The sequence below is a fragment of the Panthera uncia genome, unplaced genomic scaffold (genome assembly GCF_023721935.1).
Source record: "Panthera uncia isolate 11264 unplaced genomic scaffold, Puncia_PCG_1.0 HiC_scaffold_1801, whole genome shotgun sequence".
In the NCBI taxonomy this organism is placed as follows: domain Eukaryota; kingdom Metazoa; phylum Chordata; class Mammalia; order Carnivora; family Felidae; genus Panthera; species Panthera uncia.
The window spans coordinates 1-26679 of record NW_026058472.1 but is presented as its reverse complement, the minus strand read 5'-3'; the positions used below and the strand labels follow the sequence as shown (position 1 = coordinate 26679).

The 26679-nt window shown below is 50.1% G+C and overlaps 1 protein-coding gene and 1 long non-coding RNA gene across 2 annotated transcripts; both read right to left on the bottom strand.

Moving 5' to 3' along the window:
- Positions 1 to 265: 265 nt before the first annotated feature.
- On the bottom strand, positions 266 to 1927 carry LOC125917410 (uncharacterized). The gene is made up of 2 exons (XR_007456184.1): positions 1674 to 1927; positions 266 to 620 (listed from the first exon to the last, which is right to left on the bottom strand). It is a non-coding gene; the product is annotated as an uncharacterized LOC125917410 (long non-coding RNA).
- Positions 1928 to 4117: 2190 nt separating this feature from the next.
- On the bottom strand, positions 4118 to 25892 carry LOC125917409 (stabilin-2-like). Its single transcript, XM_049623620.1, has 12 exons — positions 25802 to 25892; positions 23693 to 23886; positions 22143 to 22284; positions 17282 to 17415; positions 16256 to 16421; positions 16005 to 16111; positions 13827 to 13946; positions 12839 to 12979; positions 11481 to 11588; positions 10213 to 10341; positions 9014 to 9130; positions 4118 to 5016 (listed from the first exon to the last, which is right to left on the bottom strand). The coding sequence occupies exons 1-12, from the start codon at positions 25890 to 25892 to the stop codon at positions 4966 to 4968; spliced, it is 1500 nt and encodes a 499-aa protein (XP_049479577.1). The 3' UTR covers positions 4118 to 4965.
- Positions 25893 to 26679: the final 787 nt, after the last annotated feature.

The following is a 26679-nucleotide window of genomic DNA, read 5'->3' as shown; positions in this document are numbered from 1 at the left end:
GCCCAGAACTGCTTGGTGTTAAGGTCTTCAGTGGACGAGCTGGTGCTGTTGGCCTTAGAGTTTCTGCTTGGAGAAGCTGAGCGAGGAAGCAAAAAAGTCTTTTCTTAGTTTTGATCTAATCAGGTAGTTAGGGGATGTCAGGTGCCCATTGCATTGTGTTTGTTTCCTCGAGAATGAAGTAGAGATATTTTTAAAACTGTCTTTTACGGATAGCTAGGTTAGGTGACGCACGCCTTAGGGGAGAACATTTTCTCGGGGTGAATAGTGAATTTTACAATATATTACCAATTAAGATTTCAGTCTCTGGGCCATCGGACATGGCGGGATTGAGATCTGGCGTGTGTAGCAGAAGCCTGGCGTCTGTCTCAGCAGGTCCCGTGGAGCACACACTTGGTGGATGGCGCCCACGCCAGGGCCAGCAGCCTGGGTCAGGACAGCCGTTTCCACGGCAAGGACAGACACGGGCATTCTCGCGTGTGCTCAGTCAGGGTGGATCGTAACCTGTCCCTCTCGGGACTCTGCTGGGACTTGGCCCGCTGCGCTGGGCGTCACGTTCTCCCCAGTTCTCTGTTGTGCACACTGATGAAAGCATATCGGTACAAGCGAAGCGAGTCTCCTTTCTACCATTAAAAAAAAAAATCAGTTTGGAAAGTGAACACAATTAAATTGGTCTGCACATTGAAAAATAGCTTTGGTTAGGCTGGTGGTTCGGGGGCGGCGCGTGCCTGCTGCAGAGCCCGGGTCGGCTGGTGGTACCCACAGCAGACCGCCCTGGCGGGGGCCTGCACGGCTGGCGTTGCAGCCGTTTATGGATGAAACTCGGCTTTTCAGGTATCTTAGGAGTTTGGCTCAGGGCTCCCCCTTTCCTCCTCATATGGCCTCTTTTTTCTTCCTCTTCTCTCTTCAGCTCCACTTCCTGCCATCACCATTAATGCGACGTAACATAAACCACCTGTTACTGATTCAGTCCCATCTTAGACCAAATTACTAGTTGTGTGAATGTATTGGCCCTCTTAATTATCGCAGAAGAGAAATGAGAAGTAATCTTCCCTCCTAGCTAATTGAGCTTTGGGTGAACTAAACGGCTTTTCCTCTCTCTTCCTCCTAAAGGCCTTTTAAGCAGTAGAGTGTGCTAAATATTGGACTTGATTCCCTCTGCTGAAGGCTCATTTGCTGCCAACGACCCACTCGGGGGCTCTTTTCCAGAATGCTCTAAGACTAAACTTGGCCGGAGGCAGGGTTCCTTGATTGCTCTATTCAACTACTGGGGAGCCTGTGTTTTGCCCTGTTAATACTAATTTCCTTTCGTACCAATTTTTTTTTCTCTTTCTGTCTCTTTTTTTCCTTTTTTTTTTTTTTTTTTTTTGCATTAGCATTTGGGAGCCTGGCTCCAAGTTTAGCTAACCTTTAACACCCTGGCGGATTAAAGAAAGGGAGTGAAGTTTCTCTGATGCAGCATTCAGCGAGCCTTGCCCGTAAAGAGCCAGATAGGAAGCACTGGCGGCTTTGCCGGCGATTTTCTGTGGCCACTGCTCTACGGACGGGCACGCCGTGTGCCATCACCACCTGATGTACAAAAACTGCTGCAGGCTAGACTTGGCTCCCCAGCCGGAGTTTGCACCCCCCCCCCCCCCCGCGCGAGTGGCGTGTGGCGGTGGCTCCGGCAAGCTCACCTCGCTAAGAGCACGCAGGGGAACGAGGTCAGAGCTGCGTGCGGCCGCTGGAGAGACGCTCTGGAGGCGAGCGCGCCGTGGTCCCCTAAGCGGCTCCCCGGGCACGTGCACGCCCGTGGCCGGCGTTTGCGGCACGCAGCGTGACCGTTGCGGGGTGGAACTGGACGGGCCCGGCGCTCGCCGACTGTCCTTCGTTGCGCTGACCTGTGGTGGTGCTCGCGGACCCGATGGGCGTGGGTGCCCAGAACACCCTTCCCAACCGCAGGACTCCCCCCTCCGGCCGCCGGGTGAGCCGCTTACCATCCTCAGCTGGTGGCCCACGTCGAGAGCTGCCCTCCAGAAAAAGCCCTGCCTCGGACCAAGTCCTGCCCCCTTCCTGGAGCAGTCGGCTCCTGCCCTGCCAGCCCCAATTCCTTCCCTTCTCGTTCCTTCTCCTCCGTTTCCGGGTGTCGATCCCAAGAACACTCCCCCCACACTCTTCCTGCACGTGAACTCCATCTGGGCGTCTGCTTCCCCGGGGACCCACCCCGCTACAGCACTTCTGTACTGTGTACTGCACGCTTGGACCCGGGCTGGGGAAACCGTGTTCTAGGTATTTAGCAGAATGGCAGGTTGTGCCTGTAAGGTATCGGGCACGACAGATGCGAGCTAGGTAGACTTACTATTTATTCTGAATGTGAATTTGCTATTTATTCTAAATGTTGATTTTCTGTTACAGGATATTGAACTTAGTGCCAAATAAAAATTTGAATTATGTCGTCCAGTTCACTAAGTCGTATGTTTTTGTGTGCTTTAGTGGCAAAGCCGTATCAAATTTAACGTGCCCTAAAAAGAACACCCTGTTGAGGAGAGGAAGACGTGTGGGTCATTTCTCGCTCCTTTTGTCCCAGCACCCCAGCAAAGCACACTCGCTCGTTTTCAGAGCTTGAAGAATGCAGTTAAGGCACAGACAGAAAATTGGCATGAGCTTCAGACTTAGGCAGGCAGCAGAGAACCCCCCCGGAGTCTCTGTTCCCTCTTGAGAGCAAGGAGAAGACAGTCATCCACGTGGTTGTCTGCAAATTACCAGGAAGGCTCAAACTTGGAAGCAATGTTTTGCGGACAGAAATTACCGAATAATACAAAATTAGGAGTGACTGCTATGAAGTCACATCGCTACTGGGTTTTGGATAAATTTATAAATATTTTGAAGAGCTTTTTTTAAAAAATTGTTTCTCTGTGTGTGTGTCCATGTGCGCACGTATTTAACCACCTTATTTTCCTTGACCTCTAGATGTGCCGGGAACTGCGCCTCAGTCACTCCTCCCATGGGTAGCCTGCCGGTCTTCCTTTTTTAAAAAAAATTATTTTAATGTTTATTTTTGAGATACAGAGTGGGAGTCGGGGAGGGGCAGAGAGAGGGAGGGAGGCACAGAATTCAAAGCAGGCTCCAGGCTCCGAGCTGTCAGCACAGAGCCCGACGCAGGGCTCGAACTCACGGACCATGAGATCATGACCTGAGCCGAAGTCGACTGCTTAATCGACTGAGCCACACAGGTGCCTGTGCTGGTTTTCCTTTTAATCGCTTGCCTTTTTGCACCTGTGATAGTGGTACTGGCGGACTCACCGGACAATCTGTGCTTCATTCGTTTTGGGGAGCGATCTAGAAACGTGGCATTGCTTTCATCATGGCGTGTTGTCCTAGAAGAGATGGTGAGCTGCGCCTTTCCTGGAGTTGTGAAAAAATTTAAGACACGGGGCCAGCAGAATTTCTCACCTAACTCTGCAACACCTCTGATGACGCGGAAGTTATTTGGGCCCTGAGGGCATCCGGAGAGCCTGAGGTCTGCTCAACCCAGGCTTTCACTTCTCTGTCCACAGCAGTGATTCCCAAACCTGGCCAGTCCTGCCCCCTAGTGAACATCTGGAAGTGTGTGGTGGGTTGTTTGGGGGGGGGGGGTGCTTCCTTGTCACAGTGATGGGAGGGCCACTCTGGTCTTTAAGGGCAGGGACCTGGCGTAGCAGACATCCAGCATTGCTTGGGAGAGCTGTGCACAGTGAACAACCGTCCCAAATCTATGCATCACCACTGGGAAGTTCCAGAACATTTCCATCACCCCAAAACTACTAATCCCATTCCTTCCTTCCCCCTGTCCCTGGCAATCACTAATCTATGAGTTTGCTTATTCTGGAAATTTCATATAGTGGAATCATATGGTGTGTGGTCTTTTGTGTCTGCCTTCTTGGCATGGCATTTTCAGGTTTTATCCGTGGTTTCGCATGCATCGGCAGTACTAATTTTCCTTTTAGGGTGGAATGATACATCACTGGATATACCACTGGTTATCCATAAGATGATGGACGTTTGGGTTGTTTCTCCTTTTTGGCTATTATGAATAATGCTACTATGAACATGACTATATAAGTTATATGGACATATATATATATATATATATATATATATATATACACACACACACACTTGGGTATATACTTAGGAATTTCTGGGATTTCTGGATCACTATGTTTAAGTTTTTAAGGAGCTGCCAAACTTTTTCCAAGTGGCTCCGCCATTTTCCATCTCCACCAGCAACGTACGGACCTTCTGATTTCTCCGCGTCCGTGCCAACACTTGCTATTAGCTGTCTTTTTGATTATAGCCCTCCTGGTGGGTGTGAAGCGGTATCTCGTTGTGGTTATCACGTCTTCTTCAGCAAACAAGACAGAATTAAGAAAGAAGAACTTATAAGGCAGGTCTTGGCTAAATCGAAAGGCCCCGGTTAGGCCTAAAAGGTGGATTTTTCCTTCAAAGTTTGACCCTTCCCGTGGCAAACTCTTTTTGTTTCCCAAAACACTGGTTTTGTTCCGTTGACTTCGTTTCTGTTCCATAAACATTTATTGAGCACATGGCACGTACCAGACACTGGGCTAGGTGCCGACAACAAAGATGGAAGAGGAGGGTCCCTGCCTTTGGGAGCTTACACTCTAACAGGGAAAGGAGACAAAGGTCATAGTTAGTGTCGGGGAGGAGGCAGTGAAGTGCCATAGAGAGTTACAAAGGAAGGACAGAGGAGCGGCAAGTCCCCCGGGTTGGTGGGTGGACTTAACGTGGCCCCTCACCCACAGAAACAAAGCGATCCTTCAGATTAACAAAGAGATGAGGTATTGCTGGAGTGCTTCATACTTTAAAACGTCAAGGGACCTTCCTTTCCGAAAGGCGACGTCCTGAGGATTCGCAGCTGACAGCCTCGAGGCGGCTCTGGCTGACGGGCAGCTGGCCGTGGGGATGGCGGGCCGCTGCTGGTCTGGGCCCTCACAGCGCCCCCAGGGGGTCACTGCCATCCGGCTGCTGGTCTTCAGCGTCCTGGAAAAGAGAGGGGCCTGAAACATGCCGGGCGCGGGACCTTCCGCTTGTCAAGTCTTTCCAGGTTGAGCCTTCCCTCCGGCCACCGGTCTGAAGCCTTGAAGGGGTTCAGGACATACTACCCCAAGATATGGCACCTTGGCATTTTTAATATCTTAAGCTGAAGGAATTTTTGAAAAAAACAGGAGCAGCAGGATGGTCACTCCGACCTTCCCCTCCTTGTCCCTCCCTCTTCCTCCTGTTCCAGGACAAAAGAAGACACTTATCACCAGAGACGAGGAATTTGGGGCCAGGAAATCTGCACAAACAACCTGGTTAAACTAACCCTTTATTTTCTAGTTTGCTTCACCATTTACTACCCCAAGCCCAAACCCCTGTCTCGTCCATTCTTGTTTCTTTGTGTAAAAGATAGAAAAGTTTCCTGCCCTCGGCTGTCCGGAAGGCCCCCGCGTACATGTGAACTTTTAATAAAGTGTATATGCTTTTCTCCTGTGAATCTGTCCAGATTACTTTTCCCACCCAGCCAGGGACCCTAAGAGGTGGAGGAAAACTTCTGCCTTCCCTACAGCCTAAACAGTCCCTCTCCAAGTGCTCTGCCCACACGTCTGTGGTAGGAGGGTCTGTTCACGTGGCCGTCTATCTTGTGTCGGGAGGCGGGATGGTTGTTCTGGGGGCAGTCGCTGCTGCTTGAAGCTTGTGTGCCCTAGACAGGCCATTTCAATTCTGCTGTTTCCCCCTCATCTGTAAAGGGCCATAGTAATATTTACCTCACAGGGAGGTATGAAGATTAACTTAGGTACTACCTTAAGGAAGGTATCGGCACCCTACAAAAGGTGGCTATTAATAGGATTACAAAACACTGCTTTCAGGGGCGCCTGTGTGGCTCAGTTGGTTAAACGTCTGACTTCGGCTCAAGTTATGATCTCACAGTTCGTGACTTCAAGCCCTGCATTGGGCTCTGCACTCATGGTGTGGAGTCTGCTTGGGATTCTCTCTCTCTCTCTCTCTCTGTCTCTGTCTCTCTCCAACTTGCACTTTCTCTTCTCTCAAAATAAAGAAAGAAACCTAAAAAAAAGTTAAAACCTTTCAGATGAAAAATTCTTGAGCATTTGATAGAGTCCACTCAGAAGCCCTATTCCAGAGGCAGCACCCAAGCCTTGTGCCGTCTGCGGCTCTGATTGGCACCGAAGTTTCGTTAATTAGCATAAGAGACGTGTTCCAGATGACTGGATTGGCTACAGATATTGTATAGGCACCCCACCTTCAATAGAAAAGGTAGGAGAGTGTAGAAGGTCACTTGTGGGAACGGCACCCTCAGCTTAGGACTTCTATTCCTGGAACTTTTTTTTGCCACCCGGTCTGATGAGAAAGGTTCATCTGACTCCTGCATTTGGGATACCCTCTCTCCTGCCTCGGGAGAATCCTTCATGCCCGGGGCTGGCAGGACCCTCAGAAGGGGAGAAGCAGCTGAGAAGACGTGAAGAGCTTTGAATAAGATGGATAACATTCCCCCCACCTCCCCGGCAGCTGTTTCAATGAGGCCGATTTCCACATAACAACGCTTTTACAGAAATAAACTACTAGTTGAGATAGGCATAGCTGAACTTACCCTTTCAATTTGGATGGGGAAACTTTTACACGGGTTTGATTAGAAACACAAAATAGGTTAAGATCTGGTTATTTTTCAATCTATCGCAATAAGAACACAAGATCTTTACGTTTGGTTCACTGCAGAAAAACAGAAACGTCGATTGCACTATACGAGCTTAAAAATGGGGCGATACAGTATTTCTGTAATGTTTCAGCACCACCTTACAAGAATTCAACAACCATGACGTCTTGAGAGGAAGGGCGGCATATGTTCACGCGCAAAACAATCGCAGCAGCTCTCTGGCTGTGCTTCCTTTTTCATGAGGGTTCTAGACCAACAGCCCAGATTCAAGTTATTTCCTTCGGCCTGAGTGATGCCGTCAGCTCCGTCTGCTGAGGTACATACTAGCTGCCAATTCTTATCTTTATATAAAAAGAAGCGTTAAATGTTATCACTAGCTTCTCCCTCCAGACCCGGTAATAGATGACAGGTAGGATGTACCTTCCACATTCAGTGTGAATCAGGTACCTTGCCATGGGCTCCCTCTGGGTTGAAGTCAGTGGGGCCCCAGCTAAGCTCAGAGACCACTAACTAGAAAGAAACAAATGGTTATTTCTTGGAATACCAGAGCAGAACACGCCCCTCTAGATGTAAAAGAGCTCATCAAAGTGAGATAGGGCAACTGAAGGACTCCATAAAAATCTGCTTTTGCTCCTTTCCCGCGTCTCTTCTTGCTAGGACCTGCACCCCCACCCCGCTCCACACGTGCCTCGGAAGGCACATCCCTTATGACCTCCCTGTCAGGCGCAGGAGTTCATGATTTCTCTAGAACAGATAACATCTAAGGTGAGAATGACTGGAGTAAGCCATCATATGCTTATTCCAGACCACCTGATCTAGACACCTCTACGCCAAGGCCCTCTGGCTCCAAGGACTAACACCTGGACCCTCGTCTCTGTTCTGGCTGTTTCCCGGAAGCCTGAGAGGACGTGTACGCCAGACCCAGAACAAAGACTAGACTGACGCTCCTTTCCTGTCATGGCCTCCCGGGCACTCCGTCTGCATCTGCTCTCTCTGTATGTTCAATAAACTCTGCTCTCACTTCCTGCTGGCTCGCATTTGATTTCCAGGACCAAGGAGCCTCTGGGCTGGTCCCGTGGGACCCGGCCCGCTGGCATCCAAAGGAACAAAGCTCTGAAGGCAAGAAGCAGCCCTGACAATGGGCAGAAACTTTTTGCTGACAATGTAAATAGGTTTATTTAAAAACATTTTTTTTAATGTTTATTTATTTTTGAGACGCAGAGAGAGACATGGCATGAGTGGGGGAGGGGCAGAGAGAGAGGGAGACACAGAATCCGAAGCAGGCTCCGGGCCCTGAGCTGTCAGCACAGAGCCCAACGCGGGGCTTGAACTCACAGACTGTGAGATCATGATCTGAGCCAAGGCCAGACGCTCAACCAACTGAGCCACCCAGGTGCCCCAACTTTTTTTATTTATTGAGAGACAGAGCATGAAGATGGGAGGGGCAGAGAAAGGGGGAGACACAGAATCTGAAGCAGGCTCCAGGCTCTGAGCTGTCAGCACAGAGCCTGGCATGGGGCTCGAACTCACAAACTGTGAGATCATGACCCGAGCTGAAGTCAGACGCTCAGCCAACTGAGCCACCCAGGCGCCCCTAAAAACATTTTTTAAAGTAGGTTCCATGCCTAGCATGGGGCTTGAACTCATGACCCTGAGATCAAGAGTCACATGCTTGGGGCAGCTGGGTAGCTCGGTTGGTTGAGTGTCCAACTTCAGCTCAGGTCTTGATCTCAGGGTTCATGAGTTTGATTCCTGCATTGGGCTCGCTGATGTCAGCACATAGCCCACTTCAGACCTTCTGTCCCCTTCTCTCTCTGTCCCTCCCCCACTTGTGTTCCCTCTCTCAAAAATAAATAAAACATTAAAAAAAAAAAGAGTCGCATGCTCTACCAACTGAGGCAGCCAGGCACCCCAACAATTTAAATGTAAGTTTAAAGCATAACATGAGAAAGAAAAAAACCCTTTTTCGGGCCTGAGTCTTATTTTGCACAGGCTCCCTCACAAATGTGTGTGGCAGAATGAAGCTCAGGATTTGTGCATGTAACGTGTCACTTCTCACCTGGTCACGAGGTTGGGGGTGGGCAACCTCTGGTTCTCCCTGATTACCTCTAATTGTTGGAGACTTCAGTCCCCCTGAGAGAACTCGGGGACACTGAACAGCCAGCATGGCTTCAGTCAACTTGCAATACTGGCTTTTTTAGGCTTGTTGCCCCAAGAATGTTCTAGAAATGTGCTTTTCTTGGTGCAAAGCTTTCCACTTGGATTTGCTGAAAGACATTATTTACCCACAACTGACTCTGGTTCTAGGTAAAGAAGCAAACTCACCATGAAGGGGTCGCAGGAACGTTCTGGGGGAGCAGAGGGAGTGCTCTCATACAAGGGATTTGGTATATTCTCAGGCTGCTGCTTCCCAAGAGCTGCAACGTTGATATCCTCTTCGGACTGCTCAGAAAGACAAGCAGAGGCTAGAGCCAAGATGTCCCCAGGGCAGGAGCGGCTCATTCAAGCCAGCAGGAAAAGCCAGCCATGCCCCACCTCCCCCTCCGGGAGCTTGGTCTTTGTAACAGTCCTTGACTGGGACCAACATGCACCACTCGGAAATGTTCAGCGCAGTGACTCAATCTGTCCGTCCAGGTGTCACCACCACCCAAATCAGTGTGTAGGGTGTTTCCCATCCCCTCCCCCTTCCCCAGGAAGTGTCCTCACGCCTGTGCCCGCCAGTACCCAATTCCAGCCAGGGTAACTGCTATTCCGACTTTCATCACCCTGGAGTGGTTTTCCCCGTCCTTGAACTTGACATAAAAGGGCTCATACAGCATGCACACTGTTGGTAAAAGTCCTGGAGCTTATTAATAGGCAGGTGACCTGTTATGAGGAACCGGCCTGCCACCGGGGCTCTGCACCGTCTTCACCAGGCAGGTGTGGGGGCAGCCGGGGCACAGGGTGGGCCGGGCGGGGGCAGAAGGCACATGAGGGAAGGTGCTCAGCCGTGGGGTCGCTGCCAAGCCCAGTCCCCAGAGTTACCTATCCCCTGCTCAGCCAAGACCTGCTGACCCACATTGGGCCCAGCAGTTCAAACGGGGTGACATCTGAGGCTGGCTGCACCGTGGGGCCTGACCGTGCAGGTCCTGACCCTGTCCTCCACCCCCAGAGTCAGCCGGCCTTGAAGCCCCCACCGATCACAGTGGGTGCTTGTCTCCCGACTCCTCCAAGGTGAGCGACCTTCCGGGCGCCTGGTGAATGTGCCTCCAAGCCAGACCCCTGCACGGAGGCTCTGAGAGCCAGTGCTGCTGGCAGCCCATCGCCCTCCTCACCGAAGCCCCCTTCGGCCGGGAAGAAGGACTTACGGCTGCACCGTGGCTCCTGTCCCAGCCGGATACCCCCCAGGATGTGGGGGGTGCACGCCGAGCCCCCAGCTACCGGGTGAGCTCAGTGAAGCCACCGGTCAGCTGAAGGAGCCCAGAGCCAGGGGCTGGAGTGCAGAGAGCGCCCCACCACCATGCTCCCGTGTTTCTCTCTCTCACCTCAAAATGCTGGAAGCCAATTGTTCTCCGGTTTAGTCGAAAGTAAGAATAGGCAGCCAAAGCGGTGGCTCCGACTATCAGGATGGAGGCAAAGAATATCCCTGTTCCCAAGCCAGCGTGGACTGAGGCCTGCACACAGAAAGGGGAGGCGGTGATGCTTAACACGGTGCCTTCCGAGGAGAGGGGTGCCTTCTGGAGCCCACCCCATTCTTGCTGGCTTGAGGCATCTTGCGGGCCAGTTGGGATAAAAATAAAGATAAGACAGGTAACCTGTATTTAGCCCTTACCACTGCCAAGGTCTGTTCTAAGGCCTTTCCAGTTAAACCTAGAATAGTTCCAAGAGATAGGGAGTTATTACTGTTTCTGTGTTTACATGGTTGGGAGGGGTGCGGTGGTGAGGCACAGAGAGGGTAAGTGCTTGCCCAATATCACACAGCCAAAGAGGAGTAGAGGTGGGCTTTGAACCCAGCCTAGCTTTGGAGCTTGTGCAATTCCCCAGTATGCTATGGCGCTTCTCAGTAGCCAGCTGGGCTCACCTCTCCCTCACACTTTTATTTTGTATTGTTTTAATTTTTTTTAATGTTTATTTTTGAGACAGAGAGAGACAGAGCATAAGCAAAGGAGGGGAGAGAGAGAGATAGACACAGAATTGGAAGCAGGCTCCAGGCTGTCAGCACAGAGCCTGACGTGGGGCTCAAACTCGTCAACTGCGAGATCATGACCTGAGCTGAAGTCAGACGCTCAATCGACTGAGCCACCCAGGCGCCCCTCCCTCACACTTTCAGAAAGCAGAATACTGACACCATCAACCAGCCAACCAACCCTTATAGAGCCCGTGCTGTGTGCCAGGGACTATCCTAATTATTTTGTATTTTTGACTCCTAGTTCTCCCAAGAACCTGGAGGTAGGCATTATGACTCCCATTTTGCAGATGAGAAAAATGGGGTTCAGGATGTTCTGGGATTTGTCGAGGGTTGCATAGCTGAAGAAGTGGAGGGGCCAAACCAGAGCTCAGGATTTCTTAGTCCCCTTCCAGTGGCTTCTCTGTTGGCCCATTCATTCAACAAATATTAACGGTGGCAGGGGTTATGTTGCTGACGTGTGGGAGCAGGAGTGAGATGAACCAGGGCCTTGGATCCCTGAGGCCAGCCACCGTGGACGTGGGAGGCTCCTCCGGTCTCCAGAGGAAAGGAAACAGGGCTTCTAGGGACAGTTTGCCTCTTAGGGAATGGACGCCGGACCCCTTGCCAGGAACCCTGGATACTCACCAGTGGGGCGGGGGGTGCCTTTAAAGGCCTGGAAATGACATGAATGATCCCATTGGAGGCAAAGATGTCCCACTGAAGAATGGCTCTTCCGTCGACAAACCTGGTCTCCTGGGGAAATGAGAGGAGGAGAGAGGGAAAGGAGAGGAAATGAGAGGAGGGCTGGCGGAGATCTGTGGCCATCTGCATCTTTTCCCCACGCGGGCAGCCCCTCCATGGAAGGAAGTCGCTCAGTTTCTCCGAGGTCCTGCAGTCTGCGTGTCAGACCTGTTGCTACTGACAGGCAGCGCAGGACTTCTGCTCACCATCTGGACAGCCCAGAACACATTAGTTGCCCTTGGGCCGAAAGGCAGATCTAATGGCTGCAGGGAACCCTAGGGGCCATTCTGTCCCGCCTGCTTGTCTAAGAGATAAGAGCTCAGAAGGAAAATGGTTTGTCTAAGACCATCCGGGTAGCAAATGGCAAACCCTGAGCCTCCGAACTTCGGGTCCACTGCTCTACGCACCACCCCGGGCTGTTAGAAAATGGATTTTCAAGTGATCTAGTCCCCGGCTAGTCAGAGCGTGATCTACTGTCTTGTGGTGGTGCGTATCACTGAGAGTTCATTAGAAATGTGGAAACTGAGGTCCCCACGCCCCACCTACTGAATTCGGATCTGCATCTTCCCAAGTCTCTAGGTGATTAAATGCACCTTAAAATTTGAGTAACCCTGGTCTAAACCACTAATCTTCAAGCCATTTGTCAGGTAAAGATGACAAAGCAACACTCTTTGGGCACTTGCCCCACGTCATGAATGACTGTCACACGCTGCGAGCATTAATCCACGGACTCCTCACAAGTGCCTGTGATTCCAGCGCCACGGCGGTCACGGTCACCACTACCGCCACCACTAGTCACCATCACCATCATCACCGTCAGTGTCACCACGTTAGTCGTCAAAACTGACGCCATCACCACTATCGTCCAAATGCCATCGTAACCGCCATCATCGTCACCGCCATCATCACCCTCACGATCGTCGTCGATATCCCCATCGCTGTCATCACCACTATCATCAGCGCCACCATCAGGAGACAGAGGCGGAGAGTCAGAGAGCTTTAAGAACGGCTTCATGTCAAGTTCCTCACTCATTACCAGCTTCTGGGGCTGGCGGTCAGCAGCGATTTGCCTGTCAAGGGGCAGGGGCTGCCTAAGGGCGTGGTGTGCTACCAGGTGCAGCTAATACCTTCCCTAGACTGCAGGTTTAGAGTTTACGTCCGGTCCGTGTACTAGTCGCCAGCTATTAAGCACCTACTGTATGCTAAGAGCTTTGCATGTATTATCTCCAGTTCTGCCAGGAAATCCAGAAGATGTCTCATACCAGTTGTTGCTGGTCCTGGCTAGAGGAGATGAGCAGCTGGCTTCCCAGCTTAGTTTGCAGGACGGTACCGTTGACAAGATCTTCGTAAAAAAAGACGCTGACATTGGCGAGGTGGTGCTCGATGTCCCGCCCAGACAGCGTCTGAGAGGAAAGGAGAAACACGAGAATGGTCTGTAGAAGTCAAGCAATTTTGTCTTTAATAATAAGGATGACCCAGGAAAAAGAAATTGCTTCTCATGGCCTTGGTTTTCTGCCTCCGTGTGGAGGTAAGGAATGTCAGGTTTTTCTCAGGCTTCTGCTCGTCTGGGCTCTCGGCCAGAGGCTCACACGTGGCTAGGCTGTGGCACCGAATGTCATGTTCGTGAAGACTGGGTCTTGAGTGGGTAACAGGGGGCCGAGCTACACTCCTCTCAGCCCTTGGGTGGGCCGGGGCCGGGGGGGGGGTGCTGTCAGAGCCTGCCGCCAGCCACCTGTGTGGAACTGCCAATCCCTCGGTGACGTGTTGGACGTTAGTGTGGCAGACTGGTGACATCAGCGACTCTGGTTGTTCCCCCTCCTGCATTCTTGCCCTTCGCCTTGGAACTCTGAGTGCTCCCCACTCTGACTTTGGGCTCAGCCACATGATCCGTCCGGGCTAGGGGCACGTCAGCCAATGTGACCGACGGGGGGCTTGGAAAGCGCTGGCAGGACTGGGCTCACTCCTGATTACCGCTTCCTGCCAGCACCACCAGGACATGCCCGGGCTGGTCTGCTGGAGGACAGGTGGCCCGTGGGGCAGAGGCCCAGGCAGGTCGGCCTCGGCCAGCCGACAGCCAGGCCATCATAGACACGCGAACATGCCTGGCCGAGACCAGACCCGCCAGTTGACCCGCGGACGTGTGAGCTGTGTAAATGTGCGGCCACTGAGTTTTGGGGTGACTTGTGGTGATAGATACTGATACTGTCTAGAAGTACTTGTCTAAGGCACAGACACCAGGCACCGCCTCACCTCGTTTTCCCCCAGCCCGCCGTTCTGTGGCACAAAGAGGGTGCTGCGGATCGATAGGTCAGTCAGGTGTTTCAGAAATGCCCGGCCTCTGGCCGAGCTGTTGGAATAGGCCAGCACTTCCTGGGGAGAGGAAAGAGCGATCAGTCCTGGTGTGCAGGGTTGTTGGGGCACCACCCATCCCGGACCCTTCCTGACGTTGGCCCCCGCTCAGGCTGCATTTCTTCTGACTGCCTCTCCGGAGAGTCTTAGGGGCACTTTTTCTTTCCTCAGTGAAACCTATGGGCGTAAGTCACAGCCACATCACAAATAAATAAGTTTATTCATTTATTTTGAGTGGGGTTGAAGCAGAGAGAGAGGGAGAGAGACAGAATCCCAAGCAGGCTCTATGCTGTCAGCGCAGAGCCCGATGTGGGGCTCAAACCCACAAACCGTGAGATCATGACCTGAGCCAAAATCAAGAGATGGAAGTTCAACCTGCTGTGGCAGCCAGGTGCCCCCACAGACCATTCTTAACTTGGCCGCCTGTGCAGTCCTTTGACACATGAGGTCGAATCTTATTGAAACCTTGCAATGGTCTGCATTTCACTCAGAGGAAAAGCCAAAGGCCTTACAATGGCCCAGGAGGCCCAACCCATCTGGACCCTGTTGCGGGGCCCCGCTGGCCTCCCTTTCCCTCTGCTCCAGCCACACTGGCTTCCTTGCTTTTCTTCAGACTTGTGCAGCACACTCTTGCCTTTCATCCTTTGCCCGGTTGTTCCTTCTGCCTGGAATGTTCTTGCCTCAGATCTGCGTGGCTAACTCCCTTTCTTCCAATCACTCTTTCCTCAAATGTCATCTTCCCACCGAGGCCTTCCCTTATCACTCTGCAAAATGGGCACCCACAGTATATATAATCACCTTCTAGTATTCAATACTATTTACTTATTCTGTTTACTGTTTACTTTGTGTGTCTGTTTGGTTCACTGATATATCGCAAGCACGTGGTAAGCAGTCGCAAATACTTGCTGAAACATTATAAGAACTACGTAGTTCAACTTTGCCATTGTGTTGACAGGGCTACTGAAGCCCAGAGAAGTTACGGACACACAGCCAGTGGGTTTTGTTCTGACACTGTTTTCTCTGAAATGTTGGCACAAGCCAAGCCCATGCACCACAGCAACATGAGTTTGAGTGTTTGTCTTTGGTGCGTTTATGGTAATCCTGAATGTCAGAACCGTTAGATAGATACTGTTTGGTCTATGGATAATGACTCACCATTTTGGAGCTCTTGGTTTAACTTCTGTCCTGATCCTGTAAGCCCTATACTTATGCCCAGTCCCCTCTCCTTGGCTGTGCCCTTGACCTTGGGAAGCCTCAGTTTCTTCATCTACAAAATGGGGATAATAGCAGAAGTGACCTCACGAGGTCGCGTGAGAATTTATTCGTACTAACAAGTGTTTAGCGAGCACCTTCTATATGCCAGCCACAAGGCAGAGAAACTCCTTTCCCTTAGGGAGCTCACGTTCTGTGGACTGAGTTATAAGTGCTCTGAAAGGGTTCATACATGCACAGTGCAAAGTAAACGCTCAAGAACTGTTAGCTATTCTTGTTCTTTTTCTTAGCTTTGTTCTTTGATCAGTCAGCACCAAATCCTTCTCCAACTGGAGCTTTCTCTTCGTTAGGCCTAACTTGTAGAATACTGAAGTGACTGTAAGTGCAACGCTAAGTGCGAGTTGAAAGTTGACTCCACGTTGGTAATTTGGCTCACTGTCTGATCACCAGGTAGGCCCCACTAACTGTGCCCTGCCCTGTCCGCGAAGACAAGAGAGTGTCTCATTCCTGCAGATCAGACTCTTAAGCTGCTCTGGATGCAAAAAGAGACCGTGCCAGCTAGCCCCAGTGTGGCAGTTTCCACGGGCTGGCCACAGTCTAAGTGCGTTACAAATACTAGCTCATTGATGAGGCTGGTGCTGTCATCCTCTCCATTTCCTCCATCCTGAGGAAACTGAGGCCCAGAGAGGAAAGTAACTTGTTGAAGGTGGTGCAAGTAAGTGGCAAACCCAAGCTTCAAGTTCTGGCAATGTGATCCACTGCCCGTGCTCTTAACCATGACCGAGAGCCTTTGGCTTCTTTCAAGGACTTGCCTCTGTACTAACTGCCTTCCTCCCCTGAGGCAACCCAAGCAGACGCGGTACGTACCCTCAGGAAGTTTGTCAGCGAGGGGAAGGACATCAGGACCTGCAACAGATTCCCACTGCACGAGAAGCCATCTCCCACGTAGCCAACCTTACAGGTGCAATTCACATCTGGAGGGCAGGGGTACACAGGGTCCCCCTCCGGTGAGGCAGGGGCCGCGGCGGCTCCAGCTCACCCTTGGGGATTGGCTGGCGAGGCTGAGGGTTGCTCAGCGGCTACGTGGCCAGAATCGGAAGCGTAGCTGGGGTGGTTACCTTTCATCCGATAGCAGAAGACGTCCCACGTTTCACTCTTGTTGTTTCTTGGTCCATAGTCTATGATTCCAACGACACCGGAGCCACAGTTCTGGGAGGAATAGGCTGTGGGGTAAGCAACCCGCCCGCTCTCCAGCCAGCCTGCAGAACACAGGTGGTACTTGGCCTGTGGGGGACACACGCGGCGGTGATCAGTGGGTCAGCTACAGTTGAGTGTTTGGTGTGAGGTCCTCTGCCTCATGTCTGATTCTCCCATCGGACTGTAAACTCCATGGAGCCAGGGTGATGGCTCATTTTGTCTATTGTACCCCTGTGCCTGGAACACAGTAGGTTCTCATTAAATCGTTCTTGATCAATTCATTGAATGGATGAAAGCGGTACTCTTTTTTTCTTAGAGGGACCCACGTCCTTCACACTCATTTCTCTTCTGTCCGTTCTTGAATTAAGATTTCCTATCAGTCATCTCCTACCTGGTTGTATCCGAGAGCTGGGGCAACCCCCTCTTATGACCTTCACAGCCCCTCCAGACATTTCGGAGAAACTCGGCTGTTTTGTGGGTTCGGGGAGCTCGTCGGCCTGTGGTTATTGATCTCTTTCTGGTTTTTAGCTGTGACACATGCGCTCCCAGTCTGTGCTTCTGCCTTGGTGGATGAATGTCATGGCAGAGAACAGACGTCTGGAGTAAGGGCTGCATCTGAGTACCGGGTCTGCCACCTCTTGGCTGGCTGACACCGGGCACATTACTTAACCTTTCAGAGTCTCGGTTGCCCTGTCTGTAAAATGGGAGGAGTGACACCTACTTCCAGGGATGCCGTATAGATGGATGGTATTGCCAACAAAGCACCTGCACAGCTCGTGCCACGTAGTACGTGCCCAGTGGACATGACACATTGATAGTATTGCTCTAGGAGGACCCTGCATTCCCCTCCAAGAAGGCAACAGCCCAAGTCTCCCTCACGCTAAGAAGAGGCTGCACCCTGTCCCCTGTAGCCCCTGCCTGCATGGTACCCACGAACTGGGGACCACCTTCTGAGCGTAGGAGAGCTGGTTGTAGGTTGCCATGGTCGCGGCTTCGTTGGCACAGGCCTCTTTGGCTTTGTCAAAGGTCAACTTATACTGGCCCAGTGGGGAGCGTAGATGGAACACTCCAACGGTGGCGTCTAGAGAGGAAAAGAGAGGAATTGTCCAGGTCAGCCGCCTGGTGGACAGGACTTCCAGCAAAGAGCTCTCAAAGCCGAAGGCCAGCCATATCCCAGAGCCATTCCCCTTCCAGGGATGTCGAAACACAGCATTTAAAGTATCTATCTCTTTTCTGCAAACTGGTGCAGCCACTCTGGAAAACAGTATGGAAGTTCCTCCAAAAATTAAAATATGAACTACCCTATGACCCAGCAATTGCACTACTAAGTATTTACCCAGAGGATACAAAATGCTGACTCAAAGGGGCACATGCACCCCGATGTTTATAGCAGCGCTATCAATGATAGCCTAATTATAAAAATAGCACGTTATTGTAGAAATTTGGGCAATACAGAAAAGTAAGAAAAGAAATAAACAAAAATCACCTATAATTTTACCCCCTAAAAATAATTTACTCCATGGCTAAATTTTGGTGTACTTCCCCTAAAGAATTTTTACTTTCTTTTGGTGACTTTTTATTTCGACATAATTTCATACTCTTCTAGTCTTTTTACCTCTGTGTTTACATGTCATATACATTACAAATGTGGTTGCATACTGCATATAGAGTTTTTAGAAGTCTTTTTTTATTTTTATTTTTTTAAGTTTTTATTTATTTATTTTGAGAGAAAGAATGAGGAGAGGAGGGGTGGGGGGGGGGGCAGAGGATCCAAAGTGGGCTTTGTACTGACAGTAGAGAGCCCAAAGCAGGGCTTGAACTCACAGACTGTGAGATCATGACCTAAGGCAAAGTTGGAAGCTTAACCAACTGAGCCACCCAGGTGCCCCCAGAAATCTTTTTTTTTTCCAACTTAACATTAAATCATGATGATTTCCCCATATTATAAATTTTCTTGGGCAACATGATTTCCCCCTCAATACTTAAAATTTAATAATTTTTGTGAACTTTACAGACATGAAAGTTTTTGCCAAGGACTCTATGTTTTTGATTGCCACTATGCCCTTAAAAAGGTTTTCTAGCCATTTCTCCCCTAAGATACTGAAAGATTTATCATGTTTACTGGCTGATATTTTAGCCAGACAAGGAATGCAGAGACCACAAGTAGTTCAAGAACCAAGTCACGTTTTTACACTGTCAAGTTCATTATCAAATGCCCAAAAAGGGCACTTTCTTCCCCCCAAAAAGAGCTGAGTTCAAGATCTTCTTTGACTCTAGCCTAGTAGCACGATCCACAGTCTACATGATCCTGTCAGCCTTGGGTCTGAAATGCAAGCACTTAACAGCATAACAGCTTGGGTAAGGATGGATAACCTTGTCTTCTAACTAAGACAACACAATTCTTAACAGTGCATTTGAGTGGACGTGTGTAACAGTATATTTGATCATCCTTTAGTGTTAGATATATGTTATTTATAATCTTTTATGATGTGAAATAATGCTGAGATGGTACGTTTATCTTTATTCCCTCCTTAGTTTGTTTCTGGAGGATGGGTTCCATGAAATGGAGCTACCGAGTCTTGGCATGAATTTAAAACAATTTTTTTAGCTTTTTGTTAAGTTTATATTTATTTATTTTGAGGCAGGGGGAGGGGCAGAGAGAGAGAGAATCCCAAGCAGGCTCCGTGCTGTCAGCTCAGAGCCCAGCGTGGGGCTCAAATTCATGAACCGTGAGAGCACGACCTGAGATGAAATCAAGGGCAGGACGCTTAACCGACAGAGCCACCCAGGCGCTGTAGAGCATGAATTATTTTAAGGCTCTCAGCACACACTGTCACATTGGTTGCCGCAAAGGCTGTACCGGTCTGCCCTCCTCTGACCCGGGAGAACGGGCACATCCTCCTGAGTGTGGGATGGCTCTGTAACTGTGCCACAGGGAAAGCTGGGGCCTTAGCCCAGTGCCATCCTGTCTTGCTAAGGGTAACCGCTCAGCTACAACAGAAGGTGGGTCCAATATGATACCTGGTCACTTAGTAACACCGCCAACACTTTCTTGGCATTCATGAGCCAGCAGAAGAGAAGAGCCCCCTGGAGAAGATGGATGAACTGAATAAGTTTCCACCTGTGATTGAGCCATGGAACAGGCAGGGCTGGCCGAATGGATCGTGTCCTCCAGAAACAAGCCAAGCACCTTCTAGACTTCCTACTTCTTGATCCACAGATCAACGTCCCGGTTCCAGCTGCTCGTTTTGGCCCCCATCCTAAACAGCAATTGCCTGTAGAATCTCTCTGCTTGGCAGTTTTACCTTGAACACAGAATGTCCCCAACGGAGCTTCCAAACTTTGTGCCATGTTCCCTCCCATCTGCTTTAACCCAACCACCATTGGGTTTGCTCTCTCGAGATCGAAGCCTTACGTGACTGACTTGTCCACACTCTCTATGCCCACTGCATGCCTGAGCTCACCCCTCTTCCCAGGCGAGACCCTGTTACCTTGAGGTCATTGCCTTGACAACTTTCAAGTCTCTGCCACAGTCCCAGGCCTCTATTAAGCTTCTCTGAAGACTCCCTCTCTCATCTTACCTAGAGATCTCTCCCATCCCTGACTGTTCTTTGAAATATTGTGGTGAATATACATAACATAACAATGTGCTTTTTTGACCATTTTAAGTGTGTAATTCAGTGGTATTAAGTAGATCTACAATGTCATGCAATCATCGCCACTATCCATTTCTAGAATGTCTCCATCATTCCAACCAGAAACTCAGTCTGCATTAAATAATGACTCTCCACCCTCCTCCCTGCAGCCCCTCGTAACCTCTATTCTACTTTGTCTCTATGAATTTGCCCGTTATAAATACCTTATATATGTCCACAATATTTATCCTGTTGTGTCTCGTTTATTTCACATGGCATAATGTTTTCAACTTTCATTCATATCACAGCACATGCCGAAATTTCCTTCTGGATAATATCCCACTGTATGAATAGGCTACAGTGTGTTTATCCGTTCATTTGCTGATGGTCACTAAGGTTATGTCCATTTTTCGGGGAACATGGGAGTACAAACATCTGTTCGAGTCCCTGCTCTCAATTTTCCTCTATTCTTGCTCTCTCACTGCACTATCCATATGAGATAAACTGCTGTCTTCTGTTTTATTACTTGCCTTTCCTTGTCTTATTAATTTAAAAAATGTCCTCAGCTACATGGGCAATCTCCTTGCAAGGAGACAATACCATATATCCTGTGTATTTCAGTTGCTTACACTTCTTCTATCTCATCCTCAAAAGGGATTTGAGGTGTCTTAGGATTTGATACATGTTTATGGACCACATGCTTGTGTCCCGCCCCTCGCCGTAAATTCATAGGTTGAAATCCTAACTCCCAATATGTTGATGTTAGGAGGTGGGGCCATTGGGAGGCAATTAAGTCGTGAGGGTAAAGCTCTTTTGTGTGGGATTAGTGTGTGTGTGTGTGTGTGTGTGTGTGTGTGTGTGTGTGTGTGTGTGTTTAAAGTAATCTCTATGCCCAACATGGGGCTTAAACTCATGACCCTCAGATCAAGAGTCACATGCCCTCCTGACTGAGCCAGCCAGGCATCCTGGATTAGTGCCCTTATAAAAGGGACCCCAGAGAGCTTCCTTAGCCTTTATGCTGCATAAGGACACAAGAAGATAGCAGTCTGCAACCCAGAAGAGAGCCCTCCCTAGAACCTGTCCATGCCGGCACCCTATTCTTGGACTTCCAGCCTCCAGAACTGTAAGAAATACATCTCTGTTGTTTATAAGCCATCCAGTCCATGGAACTTTGATGTAGCAGCCCGAATGCACTAAGACAGTACATAACGGGTGTTAAATCAGTAATTATTATTGAGCTATGGAAAAACTGCTTCACTAAAATGACTGTGTCTGTGAAACAAACCCAACCCAGTCAGAGACCTCCCATAAATCCTGATTGGCCAGAGCACATAACGCCCCGAGTTGCTTTCTGAACCACTGAAACCCTCCCTGCGCTGGCTCAGAACTACGTGTGTGGCTGGGTCCTTCGTGGATTTCCTCTGCTAGGTTTCAAGATGCCCTGTTGTCTGAACCTCTACACTTCCTGCTTGGCTTTTTTACTTGACTGCGTGTGGTGATTCTTTCATTACACCTGTGGGCTTATTACAAGCCATTCAAATCATCCTTGGAAGAGAATGCCGTAAATGCCAATCGATGTGTATTATCAAAACAACTGCTAAGAAATTGTATCTTTGTGTGACAGGGGCTTCCTCTCTGTTGTTAAAGCCTAAACTATGCTCCTTAGATTCAATTCCGATCAATGGTTGCTAAGCAACTTGGGGAAAGGGCGCATCAGGAAAAGTCAGGACGGATGACCTTTGCGCTCCATCCAGGTTCTAAGGCTCAGGGTCCAGATCTGAGTTTATTCCACTCCTCCGCTACGGAAGCCGGCTACCTCCTTGGGCACTGGGTCCTGGGCAATGCCTGGGCTGTTTGGCCGTGGTTTTTCATTGTGTTCCCCTTTGCTTTTGCACAAGTCCCTCCCCCAAGCCTGACAGAGACTAGGGTGCTTTGAGGGGCGCCGGGTGGCTCAGTCGGTTAAGCGTATGACTCTTGATCTCATGGTTTGTGAGTTCGAGCCCCGCGTCGGGCTCTGCACTGAGGGCACGGAGCCCGCGTGGGATTCTGTCTCTCCTTCTGGCTGCCCCTCCCCCGCCAGAGCGCTCGCTCTCCAACAAATAAACATTGAAAACCTTCCCCGAGCCTGACAGAGACCAGGGCGCTTTGGGCCAGCAGCCCTGGCCGCACTGACCTTGGAAGTGGAGGTCAGTGCAGCTGGCAGCGGCATGGCACAGCCCGTTGTCCTGCAAACAGCGGTCCACCGGCAGCCGCTCCGGCTCGCAGTCCAGCCCGTCTCCCACGTAATGACTCTTGCACTCACACCTGTGCTTGCCCTGTGGGGACAGCGGAAAAGATGAGACGCCCCTCTTCTAGGACCCCGGGACCCCTCCACGCTCTGCGGGCCACCATCCGGCACAGGAGATGCTCAGCAGCACCAGGAAAATGCCTCTCCTGTCCAGCGGGAACAAGGTAATGGCCACGTCTCAGGTCCGCACAGGCTCATGAGGAAATGTCATAGCTGAAATGTCACCTCCTCCGAGAGAGCGTCCCTGGCGCATTAAATAAAGCAGCTGTCCCAGCCCTCTCTAGCACACTGGCCCAGTTTATGTGCTGCCCCACTCTTGGTGCTTTCTGAAAGTATCTCGTGCATTTGTCTCTGCACTGGGCATGACCCCCTCCCTCCACCCCTGCATAAGCTCTTTCTTGCTACGTCCCGGCACCTGTGACGGCAGACAGTAAGTGCCTGGTGACCACTTGCTGAATCAGTGAATGATCTCATTTAATCCCCATGACAATTCTGTGAGGGCTGTATTATTATTAGGCTCACTTAGCAAATGAGGAAACTGACACTCGGAGAAAGTAAGTAGCCAGCCCCGGGCCACAGAGTGTTAAGTCTGGGAGCTAAGGCTCAGGGAGGGACTCCAAGTTCAATAACGGACTTTATTGTCCACCATCTTCTCTTGCCAATGGATAAACAGGGCACCAGGGCACGGATTCCACTCTCCATATACATTTAAATTTATTTATTTTGTGTGTGTGTGTGTGTGTGTGTGTGTGTGTGTGTGTGTGTGAGAGAGAGAGAGAGAGAGAGAGAGAGAGCGAGCAAGCATGCATGCAGGGGGAAGGACAAAGAGAGAGAGAGAGAATTCTAAGCAGGCTCTGCGCTGACACAGTGCAGAATCCAATGTGGGCCTTGAACTCACAAACTGTGGGATCATGACCTGAGCTGAAATCAAGAGTCAGACGCCCAACCGGCTGAGCCACCCAGGCGCCCCCGATTCCACTCTAAAAAGCCTTGGGTGAGGGCGCGAACCTGCACTTTTCCTGCTACTTCTCACCAACATTTTTTGTTTTAATAAACTTTTAATTTTGGATAGTTTTAAATTTATAGAAAAGTTGCAAAGATAGCAGAAAGAGTTGCCATATACTCTTCACCAGGTTCCCCTACCTTGCCTTCTTAGATAACCATAGCACATTGGTCAAAACTAAGAAGTTAACAGTGGCACATTGCTATTAACTAAACAATAGGCTTTATGTGGATTTCACCAGTTTCCCCCTAATGTCCTCTTTCTGCTTAGAATGCCACTTTGCATTTAGCCTGCAGACCTAGCAACACACGCACTGAGGCGGGAAGGAAGTTGAGGAAGAGGCCGAACATTAAGTGAGGTGAAGCCAGGCTGAACAAGGTGCAGAAGGGCTCCCATCCTGGGGGCGGGGGGTGGGGAGGGACGAGAGACTCACCGGGCCGGTCATCTTGCAGGTGGCATGCTCATGACACCCTCCGTTGAGGCCGTCGGCGCAGGGGTCTATCTCTATGCAGCTGCGGCCGTCCCCCTTGTAGCCCTTCTGACAGCTGCAGGAGACCCTCGTGCCCTTCTGGGAACACTTGGCGACCTTAGCACAGCCCCCGTTGTTCTGTTTGCAGAAATCCACAACTGCAGGAGCAGAGGGGAGACAGCTCATTTAAGCACTGTCTGTGCAAGGTGGGCTTCAGATGGGGGCATGGGCAGCCCTGGGATCAGTGGCGTTGGGACGTAAATGGTCCCCGACATATTGGGGCCTTCTTTCCCCATGCCCAGTGGCCTCTGTGCTAGCCTTTGCAAACACTGGTATCCCGTGGCTGATACCCTCAAAGACCAGGCCTGATGATATCCGCCTACCTCTGGCCCCTTTGTCATATACCTCTAGGCTCCATTTTGGTAGTAGTTTTAATGTTAGGACAGTTTGTGTGTGTGTGTGTGTGTGTGTGTGTGTGTGTGTGTGTGTATACGTGTGTGCAGAGTTAGTGCACTCTTGAGTACTTTGTGAGATGGACATCATTACCCCTATTCTACAGATGAACAAACTGAAACACAGAGAATTTAACTGATCTGACAAAGGCAAAACAGTGGTAACGTGGTAGGGCTGGGATTTAAACCCAGGTTGGTCTGGTCCCAAAGTCCATGCATTCCCCACTGTGTTGTACTACCCGTTAGGACCTTTGTTTTCACCATCTCTCAAATTTCAACCCAATACTAGATTTAAGGGGTAGCTGGAAAGCCATCTGATTTCTCTTGCCTGGCTTTTTGCCTGGAGTCGTGGCAGCCACTTGAGACTTTGAAAGAATAAACATGAGGACAAAAGGCCTTCTCCAGGATAGCAGAGTAGAAAGACTGAACTTGGGTCTTTGGTGCCATTGTTGAGTGACCCACTTCCTGGCTGCCTTGTAGCAGACTACAAAATAGCAGGTATAGCAAGAGCTCATTTCTGTAAAGCAAGTATCTCTGTTTGAATATTTACTCATGAAAGAAGTTAGGAAGTACATGGGGCTGACACTAGTAGGTTTCTCCCAATGTCTATAGTCTCCTTTTTCTACAGCAATGGAGTTTTAGCTGGGCTCATGGCTGCCCAACTGAAGACTACATTTCCCAGGCTCCTTTGCAGCTAGGTCTGCCGGATGATGAGGTTCCAGCCAATGCTATGGGAATAGACAAAATTTTTAGCAACTTCTAGGTGCATCCTTAAAGGGAAAGAAGTTTGCCTCCTTCCTCTCCTTCTCCATCCTGCTGCCTGGGATGTGCTGATGGTACTGATCCTCTCAGGCCAGGCAAGTGAACGATGGCAGAGCAATAAGATAGAAGGAGTCGGGCTCCCAGATGTCCTTTCAGACCTACGTTAGCTCTGGATGCCTCCATTCAAACTATTATATGAGATAAAAATAAGCATCTAAACATCTGCCTCGTGTATACCACTGTTCCTTTGGGTCTCCGTGTGGGTGGAGCTGTATCTTAACTACTAAATACAGACATTGCCAAATTCAGAGTGGTTCTCTCCAAGTGATGAGTGTAACTACTAAAAAAAATTTTTTTTTGAATTTTGAGGGGTGGGGTAGGGGCAGAGAGAGAAGGAGACACAGAATCCAAAGCAGGCTCCAGGCTCTGAGCTGTCAGCGCGGAACCCGACACGGGGCACACATCCACAAATCATGAGATCATGACCTGAGCCCAAGTCAGAAGCTTAACCACCTGAGCCACACACGTAGGTGCCCCAGTAAATGTTTTTTTGTTTTTTTTAGTATTATAATATAATTTCTGAATTTTTTTAAAAGTCCAGATTTGTGGAGTTACAAAAACACTATAAAGTAAAGTGCCTCACTTTGAGTCTGTGCAGCGATTTCAAAACAGTGACCTGGGAGGTCGGCAGGTCAAGCATGAGTAAACCCACTAAGGAAACTGAGTCGCAGAGAGGGTAGGTATGGGCAAAATGGCCCAGGCAGGAGTGGAAGGGTCAGGAGGAAGTCCGGGCACTCAGACCACGTCCCGCTCTGCTCCCGCACTGCCCTGCTGTTTCGCACGCGCGGACAGGACTCACCTGTGCATGTTATTCCGTCCCCTTCGTAGCTCAGGTTACACTCACACGTGTTGTTCTCCTTGCAGGTGGCGTCAGCTGAACAAGGAGGCATGCACACTGGGGGCAAAACTGTAAACAAAGAGGTCCCTGTTCATCACGTGCCTGTGGTGGGAAGACGTGGGACCCTCTAAGACTCGCTCTCCAGCCTGTCACTGAGTTTCAAAAGTGCCCCCTCACAGTGGGAGCACAGGGTGATTTGCAAAGGTTCCTCGCAGCCTGCGGATTCTGAGACTCCAGATTTCCTCCTTAATATTAAGACATTAACCCTGAAATGTTACTCAGATTAAAATGTAATATGTCACCTTTATGGGCAACCAGCTAAAGCTTTATACCTCAACAAGGATGAATTTGGCAGAGTAGCTCTTTGGCCCTAAGGGCACAGGGATCCAGAAGGAGATGGTTAAATCAGAGGAGAAATTCCATGGCTTTCTGAGGGCACCACTAAGCTTGGGAGAAGTCCGGAGCTTTGGTGCGTGAATAGGACTGCAGTGTCAACAGGTAGCAGGAAGCCATGGGGTGGTTAGGGGAGGGGGGAAGGTGGAGGAAGCTGAGCTAGGGGATTCTGGAACCTCAGGTTGCTTAAACCCATAGGAAGAACTTAGTCGTGCCCTTCTGCCCCCTGCGATTCACAGTGGAGGATTCACCCTTCACATCTCGGGCCTTCAACCAGAACACAGGGCTCTGGGTGGACGGGAGGACCTTCCACCAGAACACAGGGCTCAGAATGGACTGGAGGCTGCAGAACACTGGCCGCTCATGATCCCAAGGGAGCATGATTACAAGGGGCCACAATCCTAAGGACCATGATCCCGAGAGGCCATGATCCCAAGGGGCCACGA